We start from the raw sequence: 26,200 nt of genomic DNA, 5'->3' as shown, positions 1-26,200 counted from the left end.
ACTCCACCTGCCCCTAACAATCCCACATTAAACAGTTCCTCAACCCAATATTACTATTCTTACATGTGAGTATGTGGCCTTTTTAAATATATACTGAATTTTGTTACATTGTGCCCTGATAGTTTTTGTCAACTGATAATTTTGGGGCTTTATAATGTTATTTAATACTATTTTTCTCACGCATATTAGCAGCCTCGTTAGAACACAGATGCTCGGGTTGATGTATTTTGTAAAAGGTGGTGCACAAGCAACAATAAGCAAACCCAGCTCCCATGTGGCATTTATATCCTTTTAATGGTTGTGATTGCCAATTTGCCAGGCAGAAATCCAACAGGTGCAGAAATTCCTGGCTGGACACTACCTGTTGAACTACCGCCTCTTTCGCGCCCTGGTTTTTGCACTTTCCAACGAACGCCAGGGCACTATGCTGCAAGTAGCTCGCGCCCCATCCAGACTTGATCCTAGGCAGTAGGCACTTCTTATTCAGAAGTGCGATCCGTTGAGGTCTTTTGTTGTTGTTGTTGTTGTTGTTTAGTCGTTTAGTCGTGTCTGACTCTTCATGACCCCGTGGACCAGAGCACGCCAGGCACTCCTGAGAGCACTCAGGGCTGATTTCCTTCAGAATGGAGAGGTTTGAACTTCTTGCAGTCCATGGGACTCTCAGGAGTCTCCTCCAGCACCAGAATTCAAAAGCATTTATTCCTCGGCGATCAGCCTTCTTTATGGTCCAGCTCTCACTTCCATACATCACTACTGGGAAAACCAGAGCTTTAACTATACGGACCTTTGTTGGCAAGATGATGTCTCTGCTTTTTAAAATGCTGTCTAGGTTTGTCATTACTTTTCTCCCAAGAAGCAGGCGTCTTTTAATTTTGTGACTGCTGTCACCATCTGCAGTGATCATGGAGCCCAAGAAAGTAAAATCTCTCACTGCCTCCATTTCTTCCCCTGCTATTTGTCAGGAGGTGATGGGCCCAGTGGCCATGATCTTCGTTTTTTTGATGTTGAGCTTCAGACCATATTTTGCGCTCTCCTCTTTCGCCCTCATTAAGAGGTTCTTTAATTCCTCCTCACTTTCTGTCGTCAAGGTTGTGTCATCTGCATATCTGAGGTTGTTGATATTTCTTCCGGCAACCTTAATTCTGGTTTGGGATTCATCCAGTCCAGCCTTTCACATGATGAATTTTGCATATAAGTTAAATAAGCAGGGAGACAAGATACAGCCTTATCGTACTCCTTTCCCAATTTTGAACCAATCAGTTGTTCCATATCCCGTTCTAACTGTAGCTTCTTGTGCCACATAGAGATTTCTCAGGAGACAGATGAGGTGATCAGGCACTCCCATTTCTTTAAGAACTTGCCATAGTTTGTAGGGCGATCCAAAGTGAATCTGATCAGGTTTTTTTGAAGATCGCTGAGGTTTACTCTCGAGCAAACTAGGCATGCGGTTGCTGCTGATCCTCAATAGAGGAGCTTTTCAACTGTAGCCACAACTGTTGCTTAAAGAAAGGCGCAGGGAAGCACAGCAGGGGATACGCTCTTGATAGTTTTAGCCTCAATCTGGTATGGATTAAGTTTTGCAAGAGGTCATTGCATTCTGGATTAAGTTTGCAAGAGATTATTTACATTAAAAAAGAGAGAACTCTCCCGTTCTGTATTTGAAAGCTTCACGCGCGTAAAATTGCAAGAGATTTATTTAAAAAGATCTCTCCAATATAGGATTTAAAAGCTCCACGCGTGTAAATGCAGAAGCGATTGTTTGCACTAAGAAATAAAAAAAAGACCTCCAATTCCGGATTTTAAAACTCCACGCATGTAAATTTGCAAGTGATTATTTGAAGAAGAATGTTCTTAGAGGGCTCTTCATTCTCGCGTTTAAAAATCTCATTCGACTAGATTTGCAAGAGATTTTTTTTTAGTGTGTGTATATACACACACACATATATATTTAAAAATAATTTTTTTAAGTCTTCAATCTGGGATTAAAAAAATTCCCTTGTGCAAATTTGCAAGAGGTTATTTACTTTTTTTAAAAAAAATGGAATTTGAAAACTTGCGAGCGGGGGCCACGCAGGGTTCCCCGGAACCACACCCCCCCCCCCTTCGCCTTGCAGATGGAGATAAGTTTTTGCAAAACTCCTTTTTTTTCCCTCCCCCGCGGGGCACCGCCTCCCCCGTGACGTCACCCGCGTTCTAATTCCCACGGTTGCCACGGGCGACCGCCTCGCTGGGCTCCTCCCCGCCTTTCCCTTCAATCATTCAGAAAAGGAGGAAAAAAAGAAAAGTGTAGAGGTGGGTGGGCGGTGCCGGAAGGAAATCCCCGCCCACTTTCCCAGGACTCTTACTTCCTAGTGGCTAAGCGCTCTGCCCTTCCAGGACCCGGCGCTTCCCTATTGGCTGGGAGCTCCACCCTTTCTCTCCACCGCTGATCTGAGTTGCAAAAGCCTGAATGTGATTATTGTCTTTGGGGATCCCAAAGTGGCGGCGGCGGCGGCGGCAGGAGCAGCGGACTCACCCTTCCCTCTGCTTCGTATTTTTATTTTTCCCAGAACAGCAAAGAGGTTTGGGGGCTAAGGAAAGGGGGACCAGGGACACGTCTCCCCCCATCTTCTTAGGGGGAGCATCTGGGTGCAAGACGGAGGGAAGGGTAGATAGGGACCCCCCGAAAAAAACACCCCCAGCCTCCTTTTAAGAGATTTGGACCCGCCAGGTGGAGATCCGGAAACAAGTGCTCAGGATTTTGGAGATTTCCAGGCTGTACAGGTGGTGGATCAAAGTGCCAGACTAGAGAAGACACCCCCTTTCAGACAGGCGTTGAGGACCCGTGCAAGATCCCGCAGGTAAATCTTGCACAGAAAGCAGCTCAAGGTAGATCTCTGCTCCCACCAGCCCCTAGATTCTGAGGAAGAATTTGGATCCGACAGGTGGGCACTGCTGAAAAGGCAAGCAGGTGCTTAGAAGCACCTGAACGAAGCTGGTGTGTGTGTCTCCTAGCGATGAGCCCTCAGGATCTGGCCCTGCGGGGAGATGTCCACGGCTGCAGAAGACCTCGCAGCATCCTGAGCCGGTGAGCTTTGCCAGGATCACAACCCAGAGCTGTGGCACACCTGCGACTGCCCAACAGATGCCCACCGGCCAGCCGTTATGATCCCAGAAGAAGAGAGCCCCCCCGGAGGGGAAGCGGACGCCGACGGAGGGCTCCCCCTCCTGCTGCTGCCCTGCGACGGGGGCAGCGTGCGGAAGGTGAGACGTGGGGTGAGGGGACGGGTGCGACAGGCTGACATTGCCACCAATCTGCCTGCGAGTGGGTGGCAGAGCCGGGTATTCTCGTTGCCCACTGTGTGGTTGTATTGGGTACCTTTGTTTATCTGATGTGCCGCTTGAGATCCACCGTCACTTCTCACATAATGTTGCCGGTGCTTCCTATGAAATGCCAGGGCTTTGCACAAATGCGGTCCTTTTCTATGCGCCTTAGCTGAGGGTGGTGCGGAACGTGCGAACGGGGCCTTTTCGGTGGTGGCTACCTGCTTCTGGAATGCTCTCCCTAGGGAGGCATGCCTGGTATCGTCCCTGGCTACTTTTGGGCAACTGTCAAAAGCATTTCTTTTCAGCCTCTTGGCCTTTTAACTGGAAGAGTTTTAGATATTGTGGCCTGTTTTAGTAGGTGGGTTTTATCAGACTTCCTTCTGTGTTTCCGAATGTTTTTAGCTTCTGTCCAGCTTTAGTTTTATATTGATTTTAATTTTTATATTATATCGTAAGTTGTGTTTGCTTTTTGGTTAGGTAAGTGGTTAAAAATTGTAATACAAAAATTATACCTGGGATAGAATAATAATAATTTTATTTTTTATATGCTGCCCATCTGACTGCGTTGCCCCAGCCACTCTGGGCGGCTCCCAACAAAACATTAAAAAGTATCTGAAGAAGTGTTCATGCACACGAAAGCTCATACCAAGAACTGACTTAGTTGGTCTTTAAGGTGCTACTGGAAGGAATTTTTTTTTTTTTTTTTGACTATGGCAGACCAACACGGCTACCTATCTGTAATTAAAAACACAGTGTAACGTCAGCCTTTAAAAACTTCCCTGAACGGGGCTTCCTTCAGATGTCTTCTAAAAGCCAAACAGTTGTTTAACGCAGACTGGATGTTGACCTTGCTCAATGCGTTTTGCAACCTTCTTTGCAGTGGATAAAGCACAGGATGTGGGGAGATGACTTGGATAGAAATGGGACTGGGAGCCAGGAGGTTCAAGTCCCCAGGAGGTGAGAAAAGAGGGGGAGTAAGCTCTGAAAAACCCACCTTGCTGAAATAATTATAACAATAATAATAATTTTTTATTTATACCCCGCCCTTCCCAGTTCAAAAACCGGGCTCACAACAAATTTAAAACACTTTAAAACACTTAATTATCAAAGCAGTATAAAAACATGAATAACAATAAAATTCAAAAATCAATTAGATAATCCTCAAGGCTAGCTGGCTGAATTGGTCCTGCTTGGGCCAGCGAGGAGGCCATGGGAGAATTAGCTGTGGGGTCTCAGAGTGGGTAATCTTCATAAAAGGGGAGGAAAGGGAAGGGGAATAAAAGATCAGGCTGAATTCAAATTAAAGGCCAGGCGGAATAGCTCTGTCTTACAGGCCCTGCGGAAGAAGGTTAAATCCTGCAGGGCCCTGGTCTCATAGCAAGAGCATTCCACCAGGTCGGAGCCATCACTGAAAAGCCCCTGGCCCTGGTGGAGGATAGTCTGACTTCCTTAGGGCCCGGGACCTCTAAACAATTATTCATGGACCTTAAGGTCCTCTGCGGGGCAGACCAGGAGAGACGGTCCCATAGATACAAGGGTACTAAGCCACAAAGGGCTTTAAAGGTCAAGACCAGCACCTTGAACCTGACCCTATACTCCACCGGGAGCCAGTGCAACTGGTAAAGCACTGGGTGAATATGCTCCCATGGCAGGGACCCCGTGAGGAGCCTCGCTGCAGCGGTAAAACTAGATGTGGCAAATGAAGATATGACCCAAGCGCACTTGTACAGGAAAGGTATAGCTCAGTGGCAATGCCTCTGCTAAGCCTTCAGACTCTCTCAGGTCAGTTCTCTGGCATCTCCAGTGAGATTTGGGAATGCCACCTGCCTGGAACCCTATTCAGCTGTCCATCAGTGTAGACAACACTGAACTCAATGGACCCCAGGTGTGACTTGCTGGAAGGTAAAAGTAAAGGGACCCCTGACCAGGTTCAGTCATGACTGACTCTGGGGTCGCGGTGCTCATCTCGCTTTATTGGCCGAGGGAGCCGGCGTACAGCCTCCAGGTCATCTGGCCAGCATGACTAAGCCGCTTCTGGCGAACCAGAGCAGCGCACGGAAACGCCGTTTACCTTCCCGCCGGAGTGGTACCTATTTATCTACTTGCACTTTGATGTGCTTTCAAACTGCCAGGTTGGCAGGAGCAGGGACCGAGCAATGGGAGCTCACCCCGTCGCGGGGATTCAAACCACCAACCTTCTGATCGGCAAGTCCTAGGCTCTGTGGTTTAACCCACAGTGCCACCCACGTCCCCGCAGCTCCAAATTGTTGTTGTTGTTTAGTCGTGTCCAACTCTTCGTGACCCCCTGGACCAGAGCACGCCAGGCACTCCTGTCTTCCACTGCCTCCTGCAATTTGGTCAAACTCATGCTGGTAGCTTCGAGAACACTGTCCAACCATCTCATCCTCTGTCGTCCCCTTGGGCCCTCCATCTTTCCCAACATCAGGGTCTTTTCCAGGGAGTCTTCTCTTCTCATGAGATGGCCAGAGTCTTGGAGCCTCAGCTTCAGGATCTGTCCTTCCAGTGAGCAGCTCCAAATTAGCTGTGCTTTAAAGTGAAACCCACAGTCCTTTTCCTCCTCTCTCTCTCTTTCTGTCTCTCTGCCGCCCTCTGATCCCTCTCCAACCGGCTTAGGCTAATGTTTTGTGCTAGAGTTTCTTTCCTCAGGCTGGGTGACGGCTGTGTTTTGGCAGTGATTCGTGTCTGTTAATAAACGAGTCCCGGCCAAAAAAAAAGAGAGCGAGGTGCACATGGCTGGTCTGTGGCCGGGCTCTCCAAGAGGAAGTTTCTGGTTTGGCGAAGCAAATGCCTTCAGAACTGCAACCCAGCTACCCGTGAGGCCCTTGTGGTCTGAAGCCTGGTGGGAAATGCCAGAGAGGCCGTCCTCTTCCTCTCATTCCATGGTTCCGCTTGTAAACACGTTGCTTAATGCTTGGCTTCCGAACAGCTTTTGGAAATTCCGAGGGTGCCTATTTTGCTTTCTCTACCTGGTTATTGGCATGCATACTTCTTCTTTGCATTTGCTGACATACATGCACGGGAAAAATCGCTTTCCGCGGCCATGTTTGCAAGACCGCTGCGTCAGATTCATTTCCGAGGCCTGTATTCTTTCCTTCCTAACTTCTGCCACCTTCCTTTCCCTGCAGTTATGCCTCCCTCCCCTTCCCTGTACGGCTGTACCTCTCTGTAATAATAATAATAATAATATTAATAATAATAATAATTTATTTATACCCCGCCCATCTGGCTGGGCCTCCCCAGCCACTCTGGGCGGCTTCCATAGAAACCAAAAATACAGTAAAATATCACACGTTAAAAACTTCCCTTAAGATGTCTTCGGAATGTCAGGTAGTTGTTTATCGCTTTGACATCTGCTGGAAGGGCGTTCCACAGGGCAGGCGCCACTACCGAGAAGGCCCTCTGCCTGGTTCCCTGTAGCTTTGCTTCTCGCAATGAGGAACCGCCAGAAGGCCCTCGGCGCTGGACCTCAGCGTCCGGGCAGAATGATGGGGGTGGAGACGCTCCTTCAGGTATACTGGACCGAGGCCGTTTGTTTTCATGTCGGGGGGAGGCATTGCGCATGACCCAGAGGCAAGGCTGCATTTGGTGCGCTCGGACAGGGAGCTGCCGTCAACCCTGGTTCCACAATGATCCATTTGCTACATAGGCTGAGACCCTCCCTGCCCGCAGACTGTCTCACCAGAGTGGTGCATGCTCTGGTTATCTCCCGCTTGGACTACTGCAACGCGCTCTACGTGGGGCTACTTTTGAAGGTGACTTGGAAACTGCAATTAATCCAGAATGCAGCAGCTAGACTGGTGACTGGGAGCGCCCGCCGAGACCACATAACACCGGTCTTGAAAGACCTACGCTGGCTCCCAGTACGTTTCCGAGCACAATTCAAAGTGTTGGTGCTGACCTTGAAAGCCCTAAACGGCCTCGGCCCAGTATATCTGAAGGAGCATCTCCACCTCCATAATTGTACCCAGACACTGAGGTCCAGCGCCAAGGGCCTTCTTGGTGGTGGCACCCACCCTGTGGAACTCCCTCCCACCAGATGTCAAAGAGAACAAGTACTACCAAATTTTTAAAAGACATCTGAAGGGATGTCGTACTTCGGAAGTCGAACAGAATCTGTTCTGGAAGTCTGTTCCACTTCCAAAATGTTCAGAAAGCAAGGCACGGCTTCCGATTGGCTTCAGGAAGCTCCTGCAGCCAATCGGAAGCCGCAGAACCCTTGTCAGATGTTCGGGTTCCAACAAACCAGAAAACTCATTTCCGGCTTTGCAACGTCCGAGAGCCGAAACGTTCAACTCACAAGACGTTCGACTTCCGAGGTACGACTGTATTGTGCTAGATGGACCAAAAAAAAGTCAGCTTCCATTACAGTGGTCCCTCAGGTTACATACACTTCAGGTTACAGACTCCGCTAACCCAGAAATAGTGCTTCGGGTTAAGAACTTTGCTTCAGGATGAGAACAGAAATCGTGCTCCAGCAGCGCGGCGGCAGCAGGAGGCCCCGTTAGCTAAAGTGGTGCTTCAGGTTAATCACAGTTTCAGGTTAAGAACAGACCTCTGGAATGAATTAAGTACTTAACCTGAGGTACCACTGTATTCCTGTATCAGCTATATGTTTGTTTACTGTTTATATTGCCAACTTTCTTAACAGCAGGTGGACAAAATCTAAAGGAAATGCTCCAAACGGGAATAACTTTTCCAGTATATGTAACATGCCTCTGGTGGGATTTTGGGTGTGTTCCAAATTCAGAGCTTTTCCAGCTACTGGCAATTATGAAAACACAAGTAACTTAAGACAATTTTCAGAGCTAACATTTCCCTAAAGTCACCAACCTGTTGGTTTAGTGGCGGCGGCTGATGTTGTCTCCCAACTGGTTTACGTTAGATTTTTTTTTTTTTAACTTGTTCCCTGGTGACTCAAGCAGAATTGAAAAGGAGAAAAGCACACAGAAGTTCACGCAGCCCTCGGCAACCCGTCCGGTTGATATCGGGCGCAGTTGCTGTTTCGGGGAATAATAATGCAAGGAAGAAAAGGAAGAAGGAGACAGAGGAGGTCACAAAGACCCATGGAACTTGCAGGGGGGAGAGAGATTATTGTGGGTGGTTGCATTACTGTGATTGGGGACACGGACTGATAGGATATGTCAAAGGCTTTGCAAATGCCACACACATACTGAGATCACGCATGCAGGCCTGCAGTGTTTTGACTTGCCTTCCCATGAGATCTGCATCTAGGCAGTCATTAAAATGAATTGGAATCCAGTGCCCAAGGAGACCAGGTGTTTGATGAAAGGACGGAGCGTGGTTTCCTGTCCAATAATAATAATAATAATATTTTTTTATTTATACCCCACCCTTTCCGGTTCAAAAACCAGGTTCAGGGCGGCTAACAACAAATTTAAAACACTTAATTATAAAAGCAGCATAAAATACAGTATAAAAGCATGAATAACAATAAAATTCAAAAATTTAGGGGAAATAAGCATTAGATAATCCTCAGGGCTAGCTGGCTGAATTGGTCCTACTTGGGCCAGTGAGGAGGCCAGGGGAGAATTAGCTGTGGGGTCTCAGAGCGGGTGATCTTCATAAAAGGGGAGGGGGAGGGAAGAGAAGGGAAATAAAAGGCAGAATTCTAATTAAAGGCAGGGCGGAATAGCTGTGCCTTACAGGCCCGACGGAAGGAGGTTAAATCCTGCAGGGCCCTGGTCTCATGGGACAGAGCATTCCACTAGGTCGGAGCCACCACTGAGAAGGCCCTGGCCCTGGTGGAGGATAGTCTGACTTCCTTAGGGCCCGAGACCTCTAAACTATGATTATTCGTGGACCTTAAGCTCCTTTGCGGGACGTTATAATTTACTGTATTATATCCCGCCTTTTTCTCCAAGGATCTCAAGGTAGTGTACCTGGCTTTCCCCTTCCTCAGTTATTCCCCACAACAAACTTGTGAGGTAGGTTAGGCTGTGAGGCAGCGACTAACCCGAGGCCACCCAGTGAGTTTCATGGCTGGCTGTGGGATTCGAACCCAGGTCCCCCAGGTCCTCGTCTGACACTCGTAACTGGTGTGCCACACCGGCTGTCAGTATTACGGGGGTTGAAGAAAATTCAGGGAAAGTACCCAGGCTTAGTGAAGTATGAATTCTGAAGCCTTTTCCTGTGCTAGGTGGAAAAAAATCAATAGAATCATAGTATTGCAGAGTTGAAATGGACCCCCAAGGGTAATCCAATCCACCCCCCAGCCCCCCGCAATGCAGGAAATGATGTATTTCGAAACAAATCATTGAACCCTCTTGAAGGAGTTGGAAGATTCACAAGTGGACTGCGTCTTGCATAACAGAAAAGCTGTTGTCTTTCCTCATTTTGTTTTGTGCGTGCGGATCTAAAGCCGAACCCTGTTGTTGCAGACTGAGTGGTCGGATCTTAAAAAGCCTGAAGGCCACTCCGTTTGAAAGAAACAACTATATCTGACTTTTAGAAGACATCTGAAGGCAGGGAAGTTGGGAAGTTTCTAATCTTCGACGCTTTAGTATGTGCTGTGAGTGGCTCAGAGCGGCTGGGGAAACCCACCCAGATCTGTGCGGTTGTTGTTGTTTAGTCATTTAGTCGTGTCCGACTCTTCGTGACCCCCTGGACCAGAGCACGCCAGGCACTTCTGTCTTCCACTGCCTCCCGCAGTTTGGTCAAACTCATGCTGGTAGCTTCGAGAACACTGTCCCACCATCTCGTCCTCTGTCGTCCCCTTCTCCTTGTGCCCTCCATCTTTCCCAACATCAGGGTCTTTTCCAGGGAGTCTTCTCTTCTCATGAGGTGGCCAAAGTATTGGAGCCTCAGCTTCAGGATCTGTCCTTCCAGTGAGCGCTCAGGGCTGATTTCCTTAAGAATGGATCGGTTTGATCTTCTTGCAGTCCATGGGACTCTCAAGAGTCTCCTCCAGCACCAGAATTCAAAAGCATCCATTCTTCGGCGATCAGCCTTCTTTATGGTCCAGCTCTCACTTCCATACATCACTACTGGGAAAACCAGAGCTTTAATTATACGGACCTTTGTTGGCAAGGTGAAAGTATTATTATTTGCATTGTGCATGCAAATATAAGGAAATCTTCCAGTCCTTCCGAGATAGATAAATAGATAGAGATAGATAGATAGATAGATAGATAGATAGATAGATAGATAGATAGATGATAGATTGATTTTAAAGGGCATTTCTCATTTCAAAAGCTGCTGTGGAAGATACGATCCTTGCATGCACATATAAGAGGGATGGAGGCAGCGGCTGCAGCCGGCCAGATTGCATGCATTGTGGCTCAGATAGGGTTGCTATGGAGACTCCAACAAGTGGAGTGGGGAACTTGTGATAGGGCCCATTACCGTTATCTCCCTGGCTGGATAACGCTGTTTTGTCACCGAGGCCTTAATACATCTGTTTCCTCTGCACGATTCCCCATTTTGGCTCTCTGCCTGCCACAAGCTAGCTCTTGTTTTTTCCAGGTTGGGAACAGACACAGACTGGGCTTCTTTTCATAGAATCATAGAATCATAGAGTTGGAAGAGACCACCAGGGCCATCGAGTCCAACCCCCTGCCAAGCAGGAAACACCATCAGAGCACTCCTGACATATGGTTGTCAAGCCTCTGCTTAAAGACCTCCAAAGAAGGAGACTCCACCACACTCCTTGGCAGCAAATTCCACTGTCGAACAGCTCTTACTGTCAGGAAGTTCTTCCTAATGTTTAGGTGGAATCTTCTTTTCTCGTCAGTCCATTTGCGAGCTCTGAGCTGCGGTTCTTTTAGCTTGGGGGTCAGGAACCAGTGGCTGTCCAGAAATCATAAAGTCGGAAGGGGGACCCCCAGCATTCATCTAGTCCAACCCCTATGCAATGCAGGGATCTCATCCGTGGGGCCACCCAACCTCTGCTTAAAAATTTCCAGGGAAGGAAAGTCCACAGCATCCCAAGGGAAGCTTGTTCCCCTTTTGAACGGCTCTTTTGCTGTCAAAAAGTTGTTCCTAATGTTTCGTTGGAGTCTCCTTTCTTGTAAATTGAAGCCATGGGTTCAGGTCCTGCCCTGCAGAGCAGCAGAAAACAGGCTTGCTCCATGTGGCACTTCTTCTGTGGGGTGTTAGGTATTGGGGAAATACCGTATTTTTTGCTCTATAAGACACACCAGACCACAAGAGGCACCTAGTTTTTGGAGGAGGAAAACAAGAAAAAAAATATTCTGAATCTCAGAAGCCAGAACAGCAAGAGGAATCGCTGCGCAGTGAAAGCAGCGATTCCTCTTGCTGTTCTGGCTTCTGTGATAGCTGTGCAGCCTGCATTCGCTCCACAAGACGCACACACATTTCCCCTTACTTTTTAGGAGGGAAAAAGTGAGTCTTATAGAGCAAAAAATACGGTAGCTTGCTTGCGCTTGAACAAGCACCTGTTATAAGAATTTTAAGGTCTTAGATAGGTAAAAAATGTTCATGGATGTACCAAGCAAACACATGCATAAATATATAAACCACATGTCTGAAACCCCACAGAAAAAAAGTCCTGAACAAATCGACCTCAAATATTTCTCTGCAAGGCCAAAGTGGGAAACCTCCCCATTGTCTCTTTCCTCACAAATCCTGTCTTAAGGGCACATTTAAGATATGAGTAGGGTGTGAGCCTGCGACCTGGCTCAGGAACTAAGTATTTATCATTACAAAAGACAGGCCAGGCTCCCCAGGCAATCCAATCAAGTGACCATTAACAGGTAACCTACCAGACAGGAGATAAACAATGCACTAAGATTTCTGTTGTAGACCGCCCTTTCTGTGATATATGTATGATGTTTCTGTGGGTGGTCTTAGACTCCAGGATGGGCAATTTAAAATGTCTATATAAGGGTGGGCACAGCTTTATTCGGGTTCCTCCTCCTTTCTCCTGTCTGTGAGGGGGCACCCTCTAGCAATAGTGGAATAAAGACCAGACTTACTAGGTGCATTGCTTCTCAATATTCTCTGGCTGGCCTCTGTTATTTTCTCCTACCGATGGAGAACCTACAAAGGACTCCACAAGGGCTCTTGTGTACCCCATAAGAGAATAAGGGCAGATTTTCTTTATTACACACCTAGCCCTCTCCTGCACCCATTGACGGAAATGTGTGGCAAACACAGTGACTTATGCATTAAAGCCTCTGGCAAAAAAAAAAGTGTTGCTAGTTTGAGCACTGCTTCTTCTGCCAGTGGGAGCCAGTGGTTAGGGTTGCCATACATCTGCAGTATCCCGGACATAGCCAGGATCTGGTCATCGGAAACAGTGTCTGGGCGGAAATCGCAAAAATGTCTGTGAAAATCCGGATGTGCGGCAAGCCATGTCAGAAGTGTAGATATTGCCGAATTTCATTAAAAAATAGCTCAAAAATTCAGCACAGCTTCAGGTTTTGGGTACAGTGGTACCTCGGGTTACATACGCTTCAGGTTACATACGCTTCAGGTTACAGACTCCGCTAACCCAGAAATAGTACCTCAGGTTAAGAACTTTGCTTCAGGATGAGAACAGAAATCGCATGGCAGCAACGGGAGGCCCCATTAGCTAAAGCGGTACCTCAGGTTAAGAACAGTTTCAGGCTAAGCACGGAGCTCCGGAACGAATTAAGTACGTAACCACAGGTACCACTGTACTCTCATAGACAAAAAACCATGGAGTCAAGTGCTAAGAATAAACCCTTTTTTGCAACCCACAGTTGAACTGTATTGGCTGTGTTACTAATAGAGGCCACAGTGGCGTGGTAATTCTTGTCAACCAGTTTCTGTAGTAATTAAATTATTGTGTTTGGTCACTATTTTGAATATTCGTAAGAAAGTTTGTGAAATAAATCCATTTCACAATTATTGTTTTCGCGGGGGAAATAGCTCAAAAATGGCTTCTTCTTTTTTGAGATTTTGAAAAAGAAAAAAGCAAGCTCAACAGCTTTGTCGCCCCCCCCCCCGCAAAAAAACCACGTTTTCTCTCTCTGGATTTTTGCTTTTTGAAATATGGCAACCCTATGGGACACTCACTGCTGGTATTGGATTTCTCATGAAGAATCAAGGAGCATCCCATTGGTAGAGCTCCTGCTTTGAACCCTTGCCACTTAGCGCCCCCCCTAAGTAATCCCACCTCCCCAGGGGTGCTTTAACCACACAGGAGAAGGCAGTTGTCACCAAGTTAGCGCTATGCAAATCAGGTGCTCCAGGAAAGTTTATAACATCTTGGAAGTTTCCTAAAAAGCCAAGCGACAACTGTCAGGTCTCCTTGAGCAGGGAGTTCCGCAGATGTGGTAAGCACTGCTTTCTGCAGCCAGTCGTCAGACTAATTTCATAATAGTCTTAATTCGCTAGTTTTGCTTTTCTTCTTCTCTGAAAAGGTCTCTGTGTGGGAGAATTTCACCTTAATGGCCAGATCCTGTTTTAGTCTGCAGAAAAAAAACACCCCCCACAAAAAACTGGGTACAATGAAGTGCATTGTGACATATTTTAGAAACTGCAATCGAGGGAGAGGGCTAAAAAGTGAAAGGATATCAGGCTTAGCTGCCGTGTGCTTGCAGAGTTTTAAATAGCAATTGCGCTTATCTCTAGTAGGAATTGTGGCCTTTGCTAGCTAGGTTTCATTCTCCAATGAGCAGCTGGCCCATTTCTCCACCACCTCAACCCCAAAGTGAGAGAACCTGCTCTTAAAAAGTCCTTAACAGATCGCTTCCTGGGGCCTCATGCGGATCACATTTTAAAAGATGTGTCTGTTTAGTCGTTTAGTTGTGTCCGACTTTTCCTGACCCCGTGGACCAGAGCACACCAGGCACTCCTGTCTTCCACTGCCTCCCGCAGTTTGGTCAGACTCATGCTGGTAGCTTTGAGAACACTGTCCAACTATCTCATCTTCCGTTGTCCCCTTCTCCTTGTGCCCTCCATCTTTCCCAGCATCAGTGTCTCTTCCAGGGAGTCTTCTCTTCTCATGAGGTGGCCAAAGCCTTGGAGCCTCAGCTTCAGGATCTGTCCTTCCAGTGAGCACTCAGGGCTGATTTCCTTCAGAATGGAGAGGTTTGATTTTCTTGCAGTCCATGGGACTCTCAAGAGTCTCCTCCAGCACCATAATTCAAAAGCATCCATTCTTTGGCGTTCAGCCTTCTTTATGGTCCAGCTGTCACTTCCATACTTCACTACTGGGAAAACCATAGCTTTAACTATACGGACCTTTGTCAGCATGGTGAGATATTCTATTATATTTAATATATTTCTCACATTATCTTGGGAAAGATGGAGGGCACAAGGAGAAGGGGATGACGGAGGACGAGATGGTTGGACAGTGTTCTCGAAGCTACAAACATGAGTTTGACCAAACTGCGGGAAGCAGTGGAAGACAGGAGGGCCTGGAAAAGGCCTTTGATAATATTTCATGGAATTTTATGAAAAGGAATTTGGAGTTAATGGATATGGGGCACTGGGAGCAAATAAAGTCTTTAAGGGCTAAGTAGCATAGCATTTAAAAGAAGGCAGTTGAGCTCCTGAATTGAGGTGTGTGTTTGCGTGATGTGTGCATGGGACCAGGAGGCAGACTGTTCTGGGCCATTCACTCAGGTCGTTTCCTGAGAACCTTCCATTGGTCAGAGGTCCAAAGTCTACGAGTGGAAACTGAACTCCGGTTCGGGGCGCCTAGAATAAAACAGCTGTCACCACTTTTTGTGCAGAACCGTTTTCCTATTTTGCTGCTCTGTCATCGTCCTGCCGCGAGGCTAGGCTCTCCTATTTCGTGCCGGACAATAGCTCACCCTTAGCTTGCCCGTTCCTCTGCAGCCATTCTGGATTTTGACCCCTTCTCTCCTTGCACGGAGCCCGCCAGATACAATAAGACCGTTTGGTGGCGTGTTTCATCGGGGCTCGGAGAAGCCTTGCTGCTCCTTTATTGATCGCCTTCCTAATCCTCCTCTCTCAAAGGCAATAAATTTCGCTGCTCAGCTCCGCTCATGTAACTTAATGACCCACCCAGGCCTCGTAAATTTCCAGGGGTTGGTTTTGTTGTGTGTGTGAAGCCTTGTGGTTTTCTTTTAAAGATATGCAACCTGAACCGGCAGTCGTGGGAACAAAAGAAAATAAAGATATGTCGCCACACCTTTAGAAAGCCAGTGAGTGGCTGTTCCAGGCTATTCCAAACTCCTAAAAGACCTACATTGGCTCCCAGCAGGTTTCCGAGCACAATTCCAAGTGTTGGTGCTGACCTTTAAAGCCCTAAACAGCCTTGGCTCTGAAGACCTGAAGTTGCCACTCCCATCGCTCAGCCCAGACACTGAGGTCCAGCGCAGAGGGTCTTCTGCTGGTTCCCTCGCTGACAGGGAACCAGGCAGAGGGCCTTCTCGGTGGTGGCACCCTCCCTTCAGATGTCGATGAAATAAACAACTATCTGACTTTTAGAAGACATCGGAAGGCAGCCCTGTATTGGGAAGTTTTTAATGTTTGATGGTGTTTTTGTATGTGTTGGAAGCTGCCCAGAGTGACTGGTGCAGGGTATATATAATAAAAATTATTATTATTAACCATTAAGTGCTTTAAAAGATCAAAGTTCATCCATCCGGCCTAGGACCCATGTACCTACGGGACCACATCTCCTGGTATGCCCCGCAGAGGACCTTAAGGTCCATAAATAACAACACTTTGGAGGTCCTGAGCCTCAAGAAGGTTAGATTGGTTTCAACTAGGGCCAGGGCCTTTTCAGTACTGGCCCCGACTTGGTGGAACGCTCTGTCACAAGAGACCAGGGCCCTGCGGGACTTGACATCTTTCTGCAGGGCCTGCAAGACAGAGCTGTTCTGCCTGGCCTTTGGTTTGGACTTGGTCTGACCCTTACGTTTCCCTCCCCTAAACAATCTGAGCCATTTATTTGTTTTATGGGACAGGGAATGTTATCATAGAATCATAGAATCATAGAGTTGGAAGAGACCACAAGGGCCATCGAGTACTGAGATGTACTGAGTTGAATAGGATCCAAACTGCAGCAGTCTGATTGGTCCTAGAACAATAGGATCCAAACTGCAGCAGTCTGATTGGTCCTAGAACAATAGGATTCAGAATGCAGCAGTCTGATTGGTCCTAGAACAATGCAGCAGTATGATTGGTCGGCAGGAACCACCCAATCCAGCTCCAGATAGAAGTGAATCCACAACCTGATTGGCCTACAGGAGAATTCCGAAATTAGCCAATCACGTGCAGCCCATTGTGTAAATAATATATATAAAGCAGATACTTTGAGGGGACTTTCATTCATTCCTCCTCACCACTATGAGCTTAATAAAGAGCATGAAATCCACTCTTGACTCTGAGTATATTTCAGGGAACAAGTTTGTTCCTTGCCCAAAAGGAATCCTGACCCCCTTTGGCTGTGTTGCAAAAGCTCTCGCTGACCCTTTGTGCTCTTGCAAGGAAAGTGGGGCCTCATCTGCCTGCCGCGCTGGGTCTCTGACTCACCCACCCTGCTCAATGGTCCTTTTCTTTGCTCCTCTGGGAATCCCAAGAGCTATGTGTCGTCATTTACCAGAATCGTGCATCAGTACAAAAAGATCTTCCCCTCTCACGTGCGCAGAGCTTTTGTTGCACATTGCCACAAGCCTTGGCGAAACTGAATCGCCTCCTTTTTTTGTGGGGGCGCTTAAAAACAAGCCCACGTCTCTTCTCTTGTCTCCCCACCCCCTTCCTTTCCCAATGTGTGCAAATTCCAGAGCCTTTATTTGGACAACCAGCCCCCTGGATTCAGTGGGAATCGGCTCCCCAGTAAACCTTGCCCAGAATTGCAACCTTATGCTCAAGATAGTCACCTTACCCATTTTCGAAAGTTGCATGAGACAGAGAGGAGCGTTGGACTCCCCTCCCAATTTCTTTTCTGCCCATTTTCTTTCTTTTTTTATATATAATTTTTAAAAAAATTCATCCAATTATACATTTTATCCCGAATACAACAAATTGTAACTGTTTTTGACTTCCTTCAGCGTCTCTGACAATCATCCATGTTTATACCTTTAATACACATTCCCTTCTTTCGTATTGCCATTGTTCCTCCTTACTCCCATTATTTCTAACAAACAATACTTTTTTTTTTTACAGTGCCTCTTGAAATCCCACTAGCGTTGTATTTACACCACATATATTTTTCAGATAATCCACAAATTTTCCCCAGTCCTCGATGAACTTTTGGTCTTTAGTATATCTAATTTTCCCAGTTAATTTATCCAGTTCCGCATAGTCTATCAATTTTGATCTCCATTCTTCTATTGTCGGTATCTCCTCTTGTTTCCACTTCTGGGCCAACAGGATTCTGGCTGCCGTTACAGCATATTGGAAAAGCTTACAGTCCTTTCTTATGTCCTTCTTTTCTGCCCATTTTCAACTCTGGTCAGATTCTCCAGGTTATTGAAATGTTACGTTACTCGCAACGGCACTTAGCCAGGATATATGGGGAAGGGTTTTTTGGATATATGGTTTTAATTTCACATCTGAGCACATGATGGGGGAGCTCAAAGTATCAGCGTCCCCAGACATCTGAAGGCAGCTCTGTATCAGGAAGTTTTCAATAGTTGACGTTTGCTGTGTTTTTATTATGTTGGAAGAGGCCCAGAGAGGCTGGGGCAAGCCAGTCAGATGGGCACAATATAAATAATATTATTTTTTAATTTTTGTTATTATTCCGTTGCTTCGCCTTAGACTTTCCAGGACAGCCCCAAAGTCCGGCACAGAGCAAACCTGTCTCTATGTCTCCATCTCCACTGGAAAGTTACCGTATTTTTTTGCTCTATAAGACGCACCAGAGCATAAGACGCACCTAGTTTTTGGAGGAGGAAAACAAGAAAAAAAATATTCTGAATCTCAGAAGCCAGACAACAAGAGGGATCGCTGTGCAGTGAAAGCAGTGATCCCTCTTGCTGTTCTGGCTTCTGGAATAGTTGCACAGATGCACTCGCTCCGTAAGACGCACACACATTTCCCCTTATTTTTTAGGAGGGAAAAAGTGAGTCTTATAGAGCAAAAAAGACGGTATTTGGTCTCTTCATTTCACACTTCATTTATTTATTCATTTGCATTTGTCAGGGGCCAGTGGACAGGCGTTTTCCGGGCAGTGTAGAAAGCCCCAGAAAGATTAAAGATCACACTTAACATTAGGACAAATTAATAAGCAGCAAGCAAGAGGGCTGTAAGAGCAAAACAAATTCATTTTTAAATAGTCAAGCAATGAAAACGCTGAAGTGATGGTCTGTGAAATTGCAGTGATTGTGCAGGGGGAGCAGGAAAGGATCAAAAGGACGCCAAGTTCACCCCCATGTTGCAAAAGGGGTGCCTCTGTCTCTATCCCCACATAGGGGGATTCCTGTCCCTTAATTATTGCATTTTTATCCCAGCTTTTGCTCCAAGGAGCTCAAGTGGCACACACAGTTTTCCTGCTCCGAATTGTATCAATAATAATAATAATAATAATAATAATAATAATAATAATAATAATAATAATAATTTATTTATATCCCGCCCTCCCCAGGCGAAGCCGGGCTCAGGGCGGCTAACAATAGTAAAAGTAGCACAGTTTACATAAAATCACAATCTGTTCTAAAATCAATTCATTCTAAAATCAATTTTCTCAATCAGGAAGCTGCTCTCCTTCCAGGAAAGTCATGCTTGGGGCAGCCAGTCTCAGAGTTGCTCCTTTGCTGAAGAGCTGGTGTGGGGAATCCTTTGGCACTCCAGGCATAGCTGCACTACAACTCCCATCACCCCCAACCACTGCTTGCCAGCGCTGATGGGAGTTGTAGTTCAGCAGCATCTGGCAGGCCAAAAGTTCCCCGCACCTATTCCAGGGCGCAAATGTATCAGGCATAGGGGGACCTTTGGCCGCCTGGCTGTTTTGGGACTCCAGTTGAGCATTGGCCGTGATGCCTGGGGTTGGTGGGAGCTGGGAGTCCCAACAGATGGAAGCAACTTTCCTGTCTCCCCATATATGGGGAAAGGTTGGAATCACAAAGTGGCTACAACTTCCAGCGTAAATCCGAAGCCATCATTGACCACGACTCTCCATGGGTGCAGAGGGGACATCGCCCAGCAGAAGAGGACACTTGCCATCTGTCTGGGGGCATCTTGAGGGGATCTGGTTAGCCATTGCAAGATCCAGGATGCTGAACTTGACGGGCTTTTGCTCTGATCCAGCAAGTCCCTTCTTAGCTAAAAAAATGTAGTGTAACCACCGACAACTGGGAAACACTGGCCTGCGAGCGCTCCAATTGGAGAACAGCCTTTATCAAAGGTGTTGTGGCATAACAACAACCTTGTGGGGTAGGTTAGGCTGAGAGACAGGGGCTGGCTGCTCCAAGCTCGCTCCGCAAGCTGGTAACCACCTTAGCACTTTGGAAGCTGTTCAATCAAAGTTTCTAAGGCAGATTTTTTCTGTATTGCCATGCGTCCCAAACGCATCATTGCGACTGGAGGCAAGTCTCCCTTTAGTAGAAGTACGGACTTGGCAAAGAACTCTTAACTTCTGGCTCCGCCTAAACTCAAATCCCCCCGGTTTACTATCCCTAGTACTTCAAGACGCCCATAAAGGTGCCTGGCTTAAAACCGTCTAGCCAAAACTTCACTCTTGTGGCCTATCCCCACAACACCTACTCACTATGGGCCCTACTAAAGCAAACAGGCTAATTGGTCAATGTCTAAAAGATATTGAGCATCAGAACAACCTGGCCACTATAAGGAAATTCTGCCCATGGTATGTTCATTTTCCACCTCTCCATTTTGATTCTCTGGCCCCATATCTGCACAAACTTATTATCCCAAAATACAGACGTGCTTTTACACTTGCAAGACTGGATGTTTTGCCATCTGCGGTACTTGGGGGTCGATTCCAAAAGATCCCACCTGAGGAACGTCTTTGCCCCTGTGGAGATGGTAGCACCGAAGCAGCGGCCCACGTCCTCCTGTCTTGCACTCTCCACAAAGACCTGAGGAACGAGATAATCACCCCACTCGTACTAACCATCCCAGGGCACTCAACCACTGCCACAATGTCCTTTCTTCTATCAGATCAAAATGAGCAGATAACAGCAAAGGCTGCTAGATTCATAGCAGGGGCAATCAGAATAAGGGCCAATAAGTCTTGATGGCTGATACAAGACTTTAAATTGTGCTCTTACATCAAACTTCCTTTTCTGCGTACAGTGGTACCTCGGGTTACAGACACTTCAGGTTACAGACTCCACTAACCCAGAAATAGTACCTCGGGTTAAGAACTTTGCTTCAGGATGAGAACAGAAATCGTGCGGCGGCAGTGGGAGGTTCCATTAGCTAAAGTGGTGCTTCAGGTTAAGAACAGTTTCAGGTTAAGAACGGACCTCCAGAACAAATTAAGTTCTTAACCCGAGGTACCACTGTATACTGTAGTGTTTTACTGTTGCTATGGCCATTGGCTAATGCGAATAAAGTTTTATCTCTCTCTTCGTGGCTGAGTGGGGAATTCGAACCCTGCTCTCTCTCCCAGGTCCTAGCCGAGCACTCGAACCCAGTGTTTCCCAAACTTGGGTCTCCAGCTGTCTTTGGACTACAATTCCCATCATTCCATGGCCACTGGTCCTGCTAGCTAGGGATGATGGGAGTTGTAGTCCAAAAAACAGCTTGGAGACCCAAGTTTGGGAAACCCTGCTCTAACCACTAGGCCACCGCTGTCTCCTTCTGCCTGGAGATGCCAGGAATGGAAGCTGGGACCTTTTATCGAAGTCCCTCTGGGCTAAGCAATGTTTCTCCTCCTCTTTCTGCAACAGGGCTGCGATCCGTTGGCGCAGACTCAGCGCAGCAAATTGCAGCACCGCCGGGCGCGAATCAACCAGCAGATCAACAAGGAGATGAGGATGCGGGCAGGGGCAGAGAACCTCTTCAGGTTTGTTGTTCTTCGTCTCCATCTGGTTGTTTCCCCCTTTCCATCGTCGGGTGTATCTGCAAGACGTTGAGGGCTAGAAACTTAACTCTGTGAACTGCCCTGAGACCTACGGATGAAGGGTGGTATGCAAATTTACTAAATAACAATCAAAAGGGGGGCATGGGCTTCCCAAGGACTCACTGCACCTTTTGCCATGATGCAGAAAGTCGGGCGCAGTGTTCCAAAGTGTTTTGGTAAACCTAAGGTTTTATTAGGGATGCAGGTGGCGCTGTGGGTTAAACCACAGAGCCTAGGACTTGCCGATCAGAAGGTTGGCAGTTTGAATCCCCGTGATGGGGTGAGCTCCCGTTGCTCCCTACTCCTGCCAACCTAGCAGTTTGAAGGCACATCAAAGTGCAAGTAGAGAAATAGGTACCGCTCCAGCGGGAAGGTAAACTGGAGTACTGTGTCCAGTTCTGGGCACCACAGTTCAAGAAGGACACTGACAAACTGGAACGTGTCCAGAGGAGGGCAACCAAAATGGTCAAAGGCCTGAAAACGATGCCTTATGAGGAACGGCTAAGGGATCTGGGCATGTTTAGCCTGGAGAAGAGGAGGTTAAGGGGTGATATGATAGCCAGGTTCAAATATATAAAAGGATGTCACATAGAGGAGGGAGAAAGGTTGTTTTCTGCTGCTCCAGAGAAGCGGACACGGAGCAATGGATCCAAACTACAAGAAAGAAGATTCCACCTAAACATTAGGAAGAACTTCCTGACAGTAAGAGCTGTTGGACAGTGGAATTTGCTGCCAAGGAGTGTGGTGGAGTCTCCTTCTTTGGAGGTCTTTAAGCAGAGGCTTGACAACCATATGTCAGGAGTGCTCTGATGGTGTTTCCTGCTTGGCAGGGGGTTGGACTCGATGGCCCTTGTGGTCTCTTCCAACTCTATGATTCTATGACATTTCCGTGCGCTGGTCTGGTTCGCCAGAAGCAACTTAGTCATGCTGGCCACATGACCCGGAAGCTGTACGCCGGCTCCCTCGGCCAATAAAGCGAGATGAGTGCCGCGACCCCAGAGTTGTCCGCGACTAGACCTAACAGTCAGGAGTCCCTTTACCTTTTTATATGCTATATGGTAATTTATGGACCTAATAGGTATCTAAAGCCATTTGCACATGTTTCCATGCAACCAGTCCATGCAGAATGTAGGCACCCTATATATAGAAAGGAGCAGACCAGTGATATTTTAGGGAGCAGGCTAGCAGGCGAGGCCCATGACTTACATCATAGGAGCCTACACAACACAAAACACTGTTGCTGTACATAGGTTTTATTTTATTGGTTTTTTGGTATTTTGGAAATGTATATCCAATTTTAAGCAGGAAGCTTAAAAGCTCTTTCCATGCTAGGTTTGCCTGGGATACTAGGTGTGGAAAGAGCATTTAAGCTCTCCGCCTTGCACATGGGCTCTGGGAGTGCTGAGCGTGCTCTTAATCTGCAAACACAGAGCAATTCCCGGGGTTTGGGGAAGCATGTTTTCGTTCTTTAATAGAACCCTTTGAACCAAACCCCTGCTTTGAGATAGTACTTCCTGAAACTGCCTCACTGGTGACTTTCCTTTAGGGGTGAAAGGCCGCCCAGAAAAAAAAAAAAGTTTGATAAATGCATCCATTAAACACTGCAAGCTGCAACTGCAACAAAGTGTTGCAGCGTGGGTTGGTTCCTCTTCAGAGTTCTAGCCAGCCAGCCAGTCACACACCCCTCAACCCTTCCATGACATTCTGATCTATGCCCAGAAAGTTCAGCTCGGATTCTGTGTTTGGAAGGCAAAACTAGCATCATATGAGCTGTGACAGGGTTGGGATGTGATTCACGGAGCACAGAAGTGACTCAGCAGCTTCCCAGACTGGTTCTGACCTCCACAGCAGCCTTTGGAGAGGTCAGGGGTTGACAGGTGAGCCGGGGCAAGGGAGGGAAGATTGCAGCAGCTGCAAAAGTGCAAGTCAGGTAACAGATGGGGAAGAAACTTGGTGCAGTTGTCACTTCAAAGCAAACTGAACCTGCAGATTCCAAGACACAGCCATCCACTGAAACCCACACTTCCTTTGAATTTTGCAATTCTGCTATCCAGACGAGTAATGCAAAATGTGTTTACTGGGACAAAATGTGCAGAAAAAGGCATTGATTAAAATCACTGAAGAAGTTGCATTTCTGTTACTGTTTACTATTGAATTCTAATGGATTACTGAATATTGATTAATTTGATATAAGTTGTTTATTTTAAAACAAACAAACAAAATTCCTTCCAGTAGCACCTTAGAGACCAACTAAGTTTGTTATTGGTGTGAGCTTTCGTGTGCATGCATGAAGAAGTGTGCATGCACACGAAAGCTCATACCAATAACAAACTTTGTTGTTGTTTAGTCGTTTAGTGGTGTCCGCCTCTTTGTGACCCCCTGGACCAGAGCACGCCAGGCACTCCTGTCTTCCACCACCTCCCGCGATTTGGTCAAACTCATGCTGGTAGTTTCGAGAACACTGTCCAACCATCTTGTCCTCTGTCTTCCCCTTCTCCTTGTGCCCTCCATCTTTCCCAACATCAGGGTCTTTTCCAGGGAGTCTTCTCTTCTCATGAGGTGGCCAGAGTTGTCACCCAAAAAAGTAAAATCTCTCACTGCCTCCAAAACTTAGTTGGTCTCTAATGTGCTTCTGGAAGGAATGTTGTTTGTTTGTTTGTTTCAACTATGGCAGACCAACACGGCTACCTACCTGTAACTTGTTTATTTAATAATAATAATAATAATAATAATAATAATAATAATAATAATAATAAATAATTTATTTATACCCTGCCCATCTGGCTGGGTTTCCCCAGCCATTCTGGATGGCTCCCAACAGAATATTAAAAACACGATAATAATTATTGTGACTTTTTCTTAGATTCCTGCTATTAATGTTTGATGTTTGATTATTATTTTTACGTATGTTGGAAGCCGCCCAGAGTGGCTCGGGCAATTCATCCAGATGGGTAGGGTAGGGTATAAATAAAATATTATTATTTTTACAAGTTGGCTTACAAAAACATGTCTGTAATGCAAGATTGCCTAACAATGTGTTTATTTGGAATAATTCACCCTGAAATGCTGATGGGTGTTTACGGAGAACTTCCATCACAGATTCTGTTGGGGCAGCAGGTTTGGAGATTTTTGTGCTTGTGTTTAAATGGAGAATCAGTGATTGGAAGAAGCAGTTTTAAGGGGAACCGGGAAAGATGTTGGAAAACATGCTTTTGTATTGACAGATCCCCTAGGAATATGCTTTTTTAAAATAAAAAATAAAACAGTTGAGAGGCTTTCGCCTTTCTTAGCTTTGGCGTGCTCAAGGCAACATAAAACTTGCTGGGTTAGCAGGACGCGAGTCTTGCAAGCCAAGCTCAGCAGCGAAGGAGGCCGGCCAGCCATGCAAGGGGCAAATCGCTTGCACGCTCCTTTTCTCAAGCAAGGAATCGAACGCCGAAGCAGATTGCCGGGAGTGTGGGAGTCTGGGCTGCTTAACCCTGCCGCCCTGCTAGATTTGGAAGAATGCACAGGAGGCTCTGCGTCAGCTTCGGGAAATAATTGAGGAGCAAAACACCGGATGTCCTGGGAGCTGAGAGGCATCTTCTGGGTCACCGACCCCAAACTCCTCCAGAGCTGCGGCAGGGACCCTCCCCATGGCACTCTGCACCAGGGAGTGATGGAATAGGTCTCTGATGTTATCTGCAGTGTTGGAGCTGCTTTGCCTTGGAAAAAGCGGTTTCCATGAATCACAAGGGGAGGGGATGCTGGGCCGCAGAGATGGTCCTTTGGCCCGATCCAAAAGGACTTTGTTCCTCTGTCTTTCGGGGCCCAAGCTAGCTGAGACCTGTTTGAATTGTTGTTGTTGTTGTTCTTGTTGTTGTTGTTCTTGTTGTTGTTGTTTAGTTGTGTCCGGCTCTTCGTGACCCCATGGACCAGAGCACGCCAGGCACTCCTGTCTTCCACTGCCTCCCGCAGTTTGGTCAAACTCATGCTGGTAGCTTCAAGAACACTGTCCCACCATCTCGTCCTCTGTCGTCCCCTTCTCCTTGTGCCCTCCATTTTTCCCAACATCAGGATCTTTTCCAGGGAGTCTTCTCTTCTCATGAGGTGGCCAAAGTCTTGGAGCCTCAGCTTCAGGATCTGTCCTTCCAGTGAGCACTCAGGGCTGATTTCCTTCAGAATGGATCGGTTTGATCTTCTTGCAGTCCATGGGACTCTCGAGTCTCCTCCAGCACCATAATTCAAAAGCATCAATTCTTTGGCAATCAGCCTTCTTTATGGTCCAACTCTCACTTCCATACATCACTACTAGGAAAACCAGAGCTTTAACTATACGGACCTTTGTTGGCAAGGTGATGTCTCTGCTTTTTAAGATGCTGTTTAGGTTTGTCATTGCTTTCCTCCCAAGAACCAGGCATCTTTTAATTTCGTGGCTGCTGTCACCATCTGCAGTGATCATGGAGCCCAAGAAAGTAAAATCTCTCACTACCTCCATTTCCTCCCCTTCTATTTGCCAGGAGGTGATGGGACCAGTGGCCATGATCTTCGTTTTTTTTATATTGAGCTTCAGACCATATTTTGCGCTCTCCTCTTTCACCCTCATTAAAAGGTTCTTTAATTCCTCCTCACTTTCTGCCATCAAGGTTGTGTCATCTGCTTATCTGAAGTTGTTGATATTCTTCTGGCAATCTTAATTCCGGCTAGGGATTCATCCAGCCCAGCCTTTCGCATGATGAATTCTGCATATAAGTTAAATAAGCAGGGAGTTTGCTTTAGTGGGGCCCATAGTGTTGTGGGGATGGGCCACAAGAGTGAAGTTTTTGATAGACTGTTTTAAGCCAGGCACTTTTATGGGAATCTTACTAGGAATAGTAAACCAGGGGGATTTGAGTTTAGGCGGAGCCAGAAATTAAGAGTTCTTTGCCAAGTCCGTACTTCTAC

The 26,200-nt window shown here is 46.8% G+C and overlaps 1 protein-coding gene across 1 annotated transcript in view; it reads left to right on the top strand.

Annotated features, from left to right (window-relative positions):
• The first annotated feature begins 2,433 nt into the window (after nt 1-2,433).
• The window catches only part of RHPN1 (rhophilin Rho GTPase binding protein 1), a 62,775-nt gene continuing 39,008 nt past the window's right edge, over nt 2,434-26,200 (top strand). Inside the window, exons 1-2 of the mRNA XM_083749165.1 lie at nt 2,434-3,243; nt 21,105-21,220. Of these exons, the coding sequence (XP_083605291.1) occupies nt 3,145-3,243; nt 21,105-21,220 (215 nt within the window). The 5' untranslated portion in view covers nt 2,434-3,144. The remainder of the gene's footprint in view (nt 3,244-21,104; nt 21,221-26,200) is intronic.

The sequence above is a fragment of the Podarcis gaigeae genome (assembly GCF_964106915.1).
Source record: "Podarcis gaigeae genome assembly, chromosome: 7".
Classification (NCBI taxonomy): domain Eukaryota; kingdom Metazoa; phylum Chordata; class Lepidosauria; order Squamata; family Lacertidae; genus Podarcis; species Podarcis gaigeae.
Note: the sequence above shows the minus strand (reverse complement) of the source record. Positions and strands in the feature narration are given on the sequence as shown.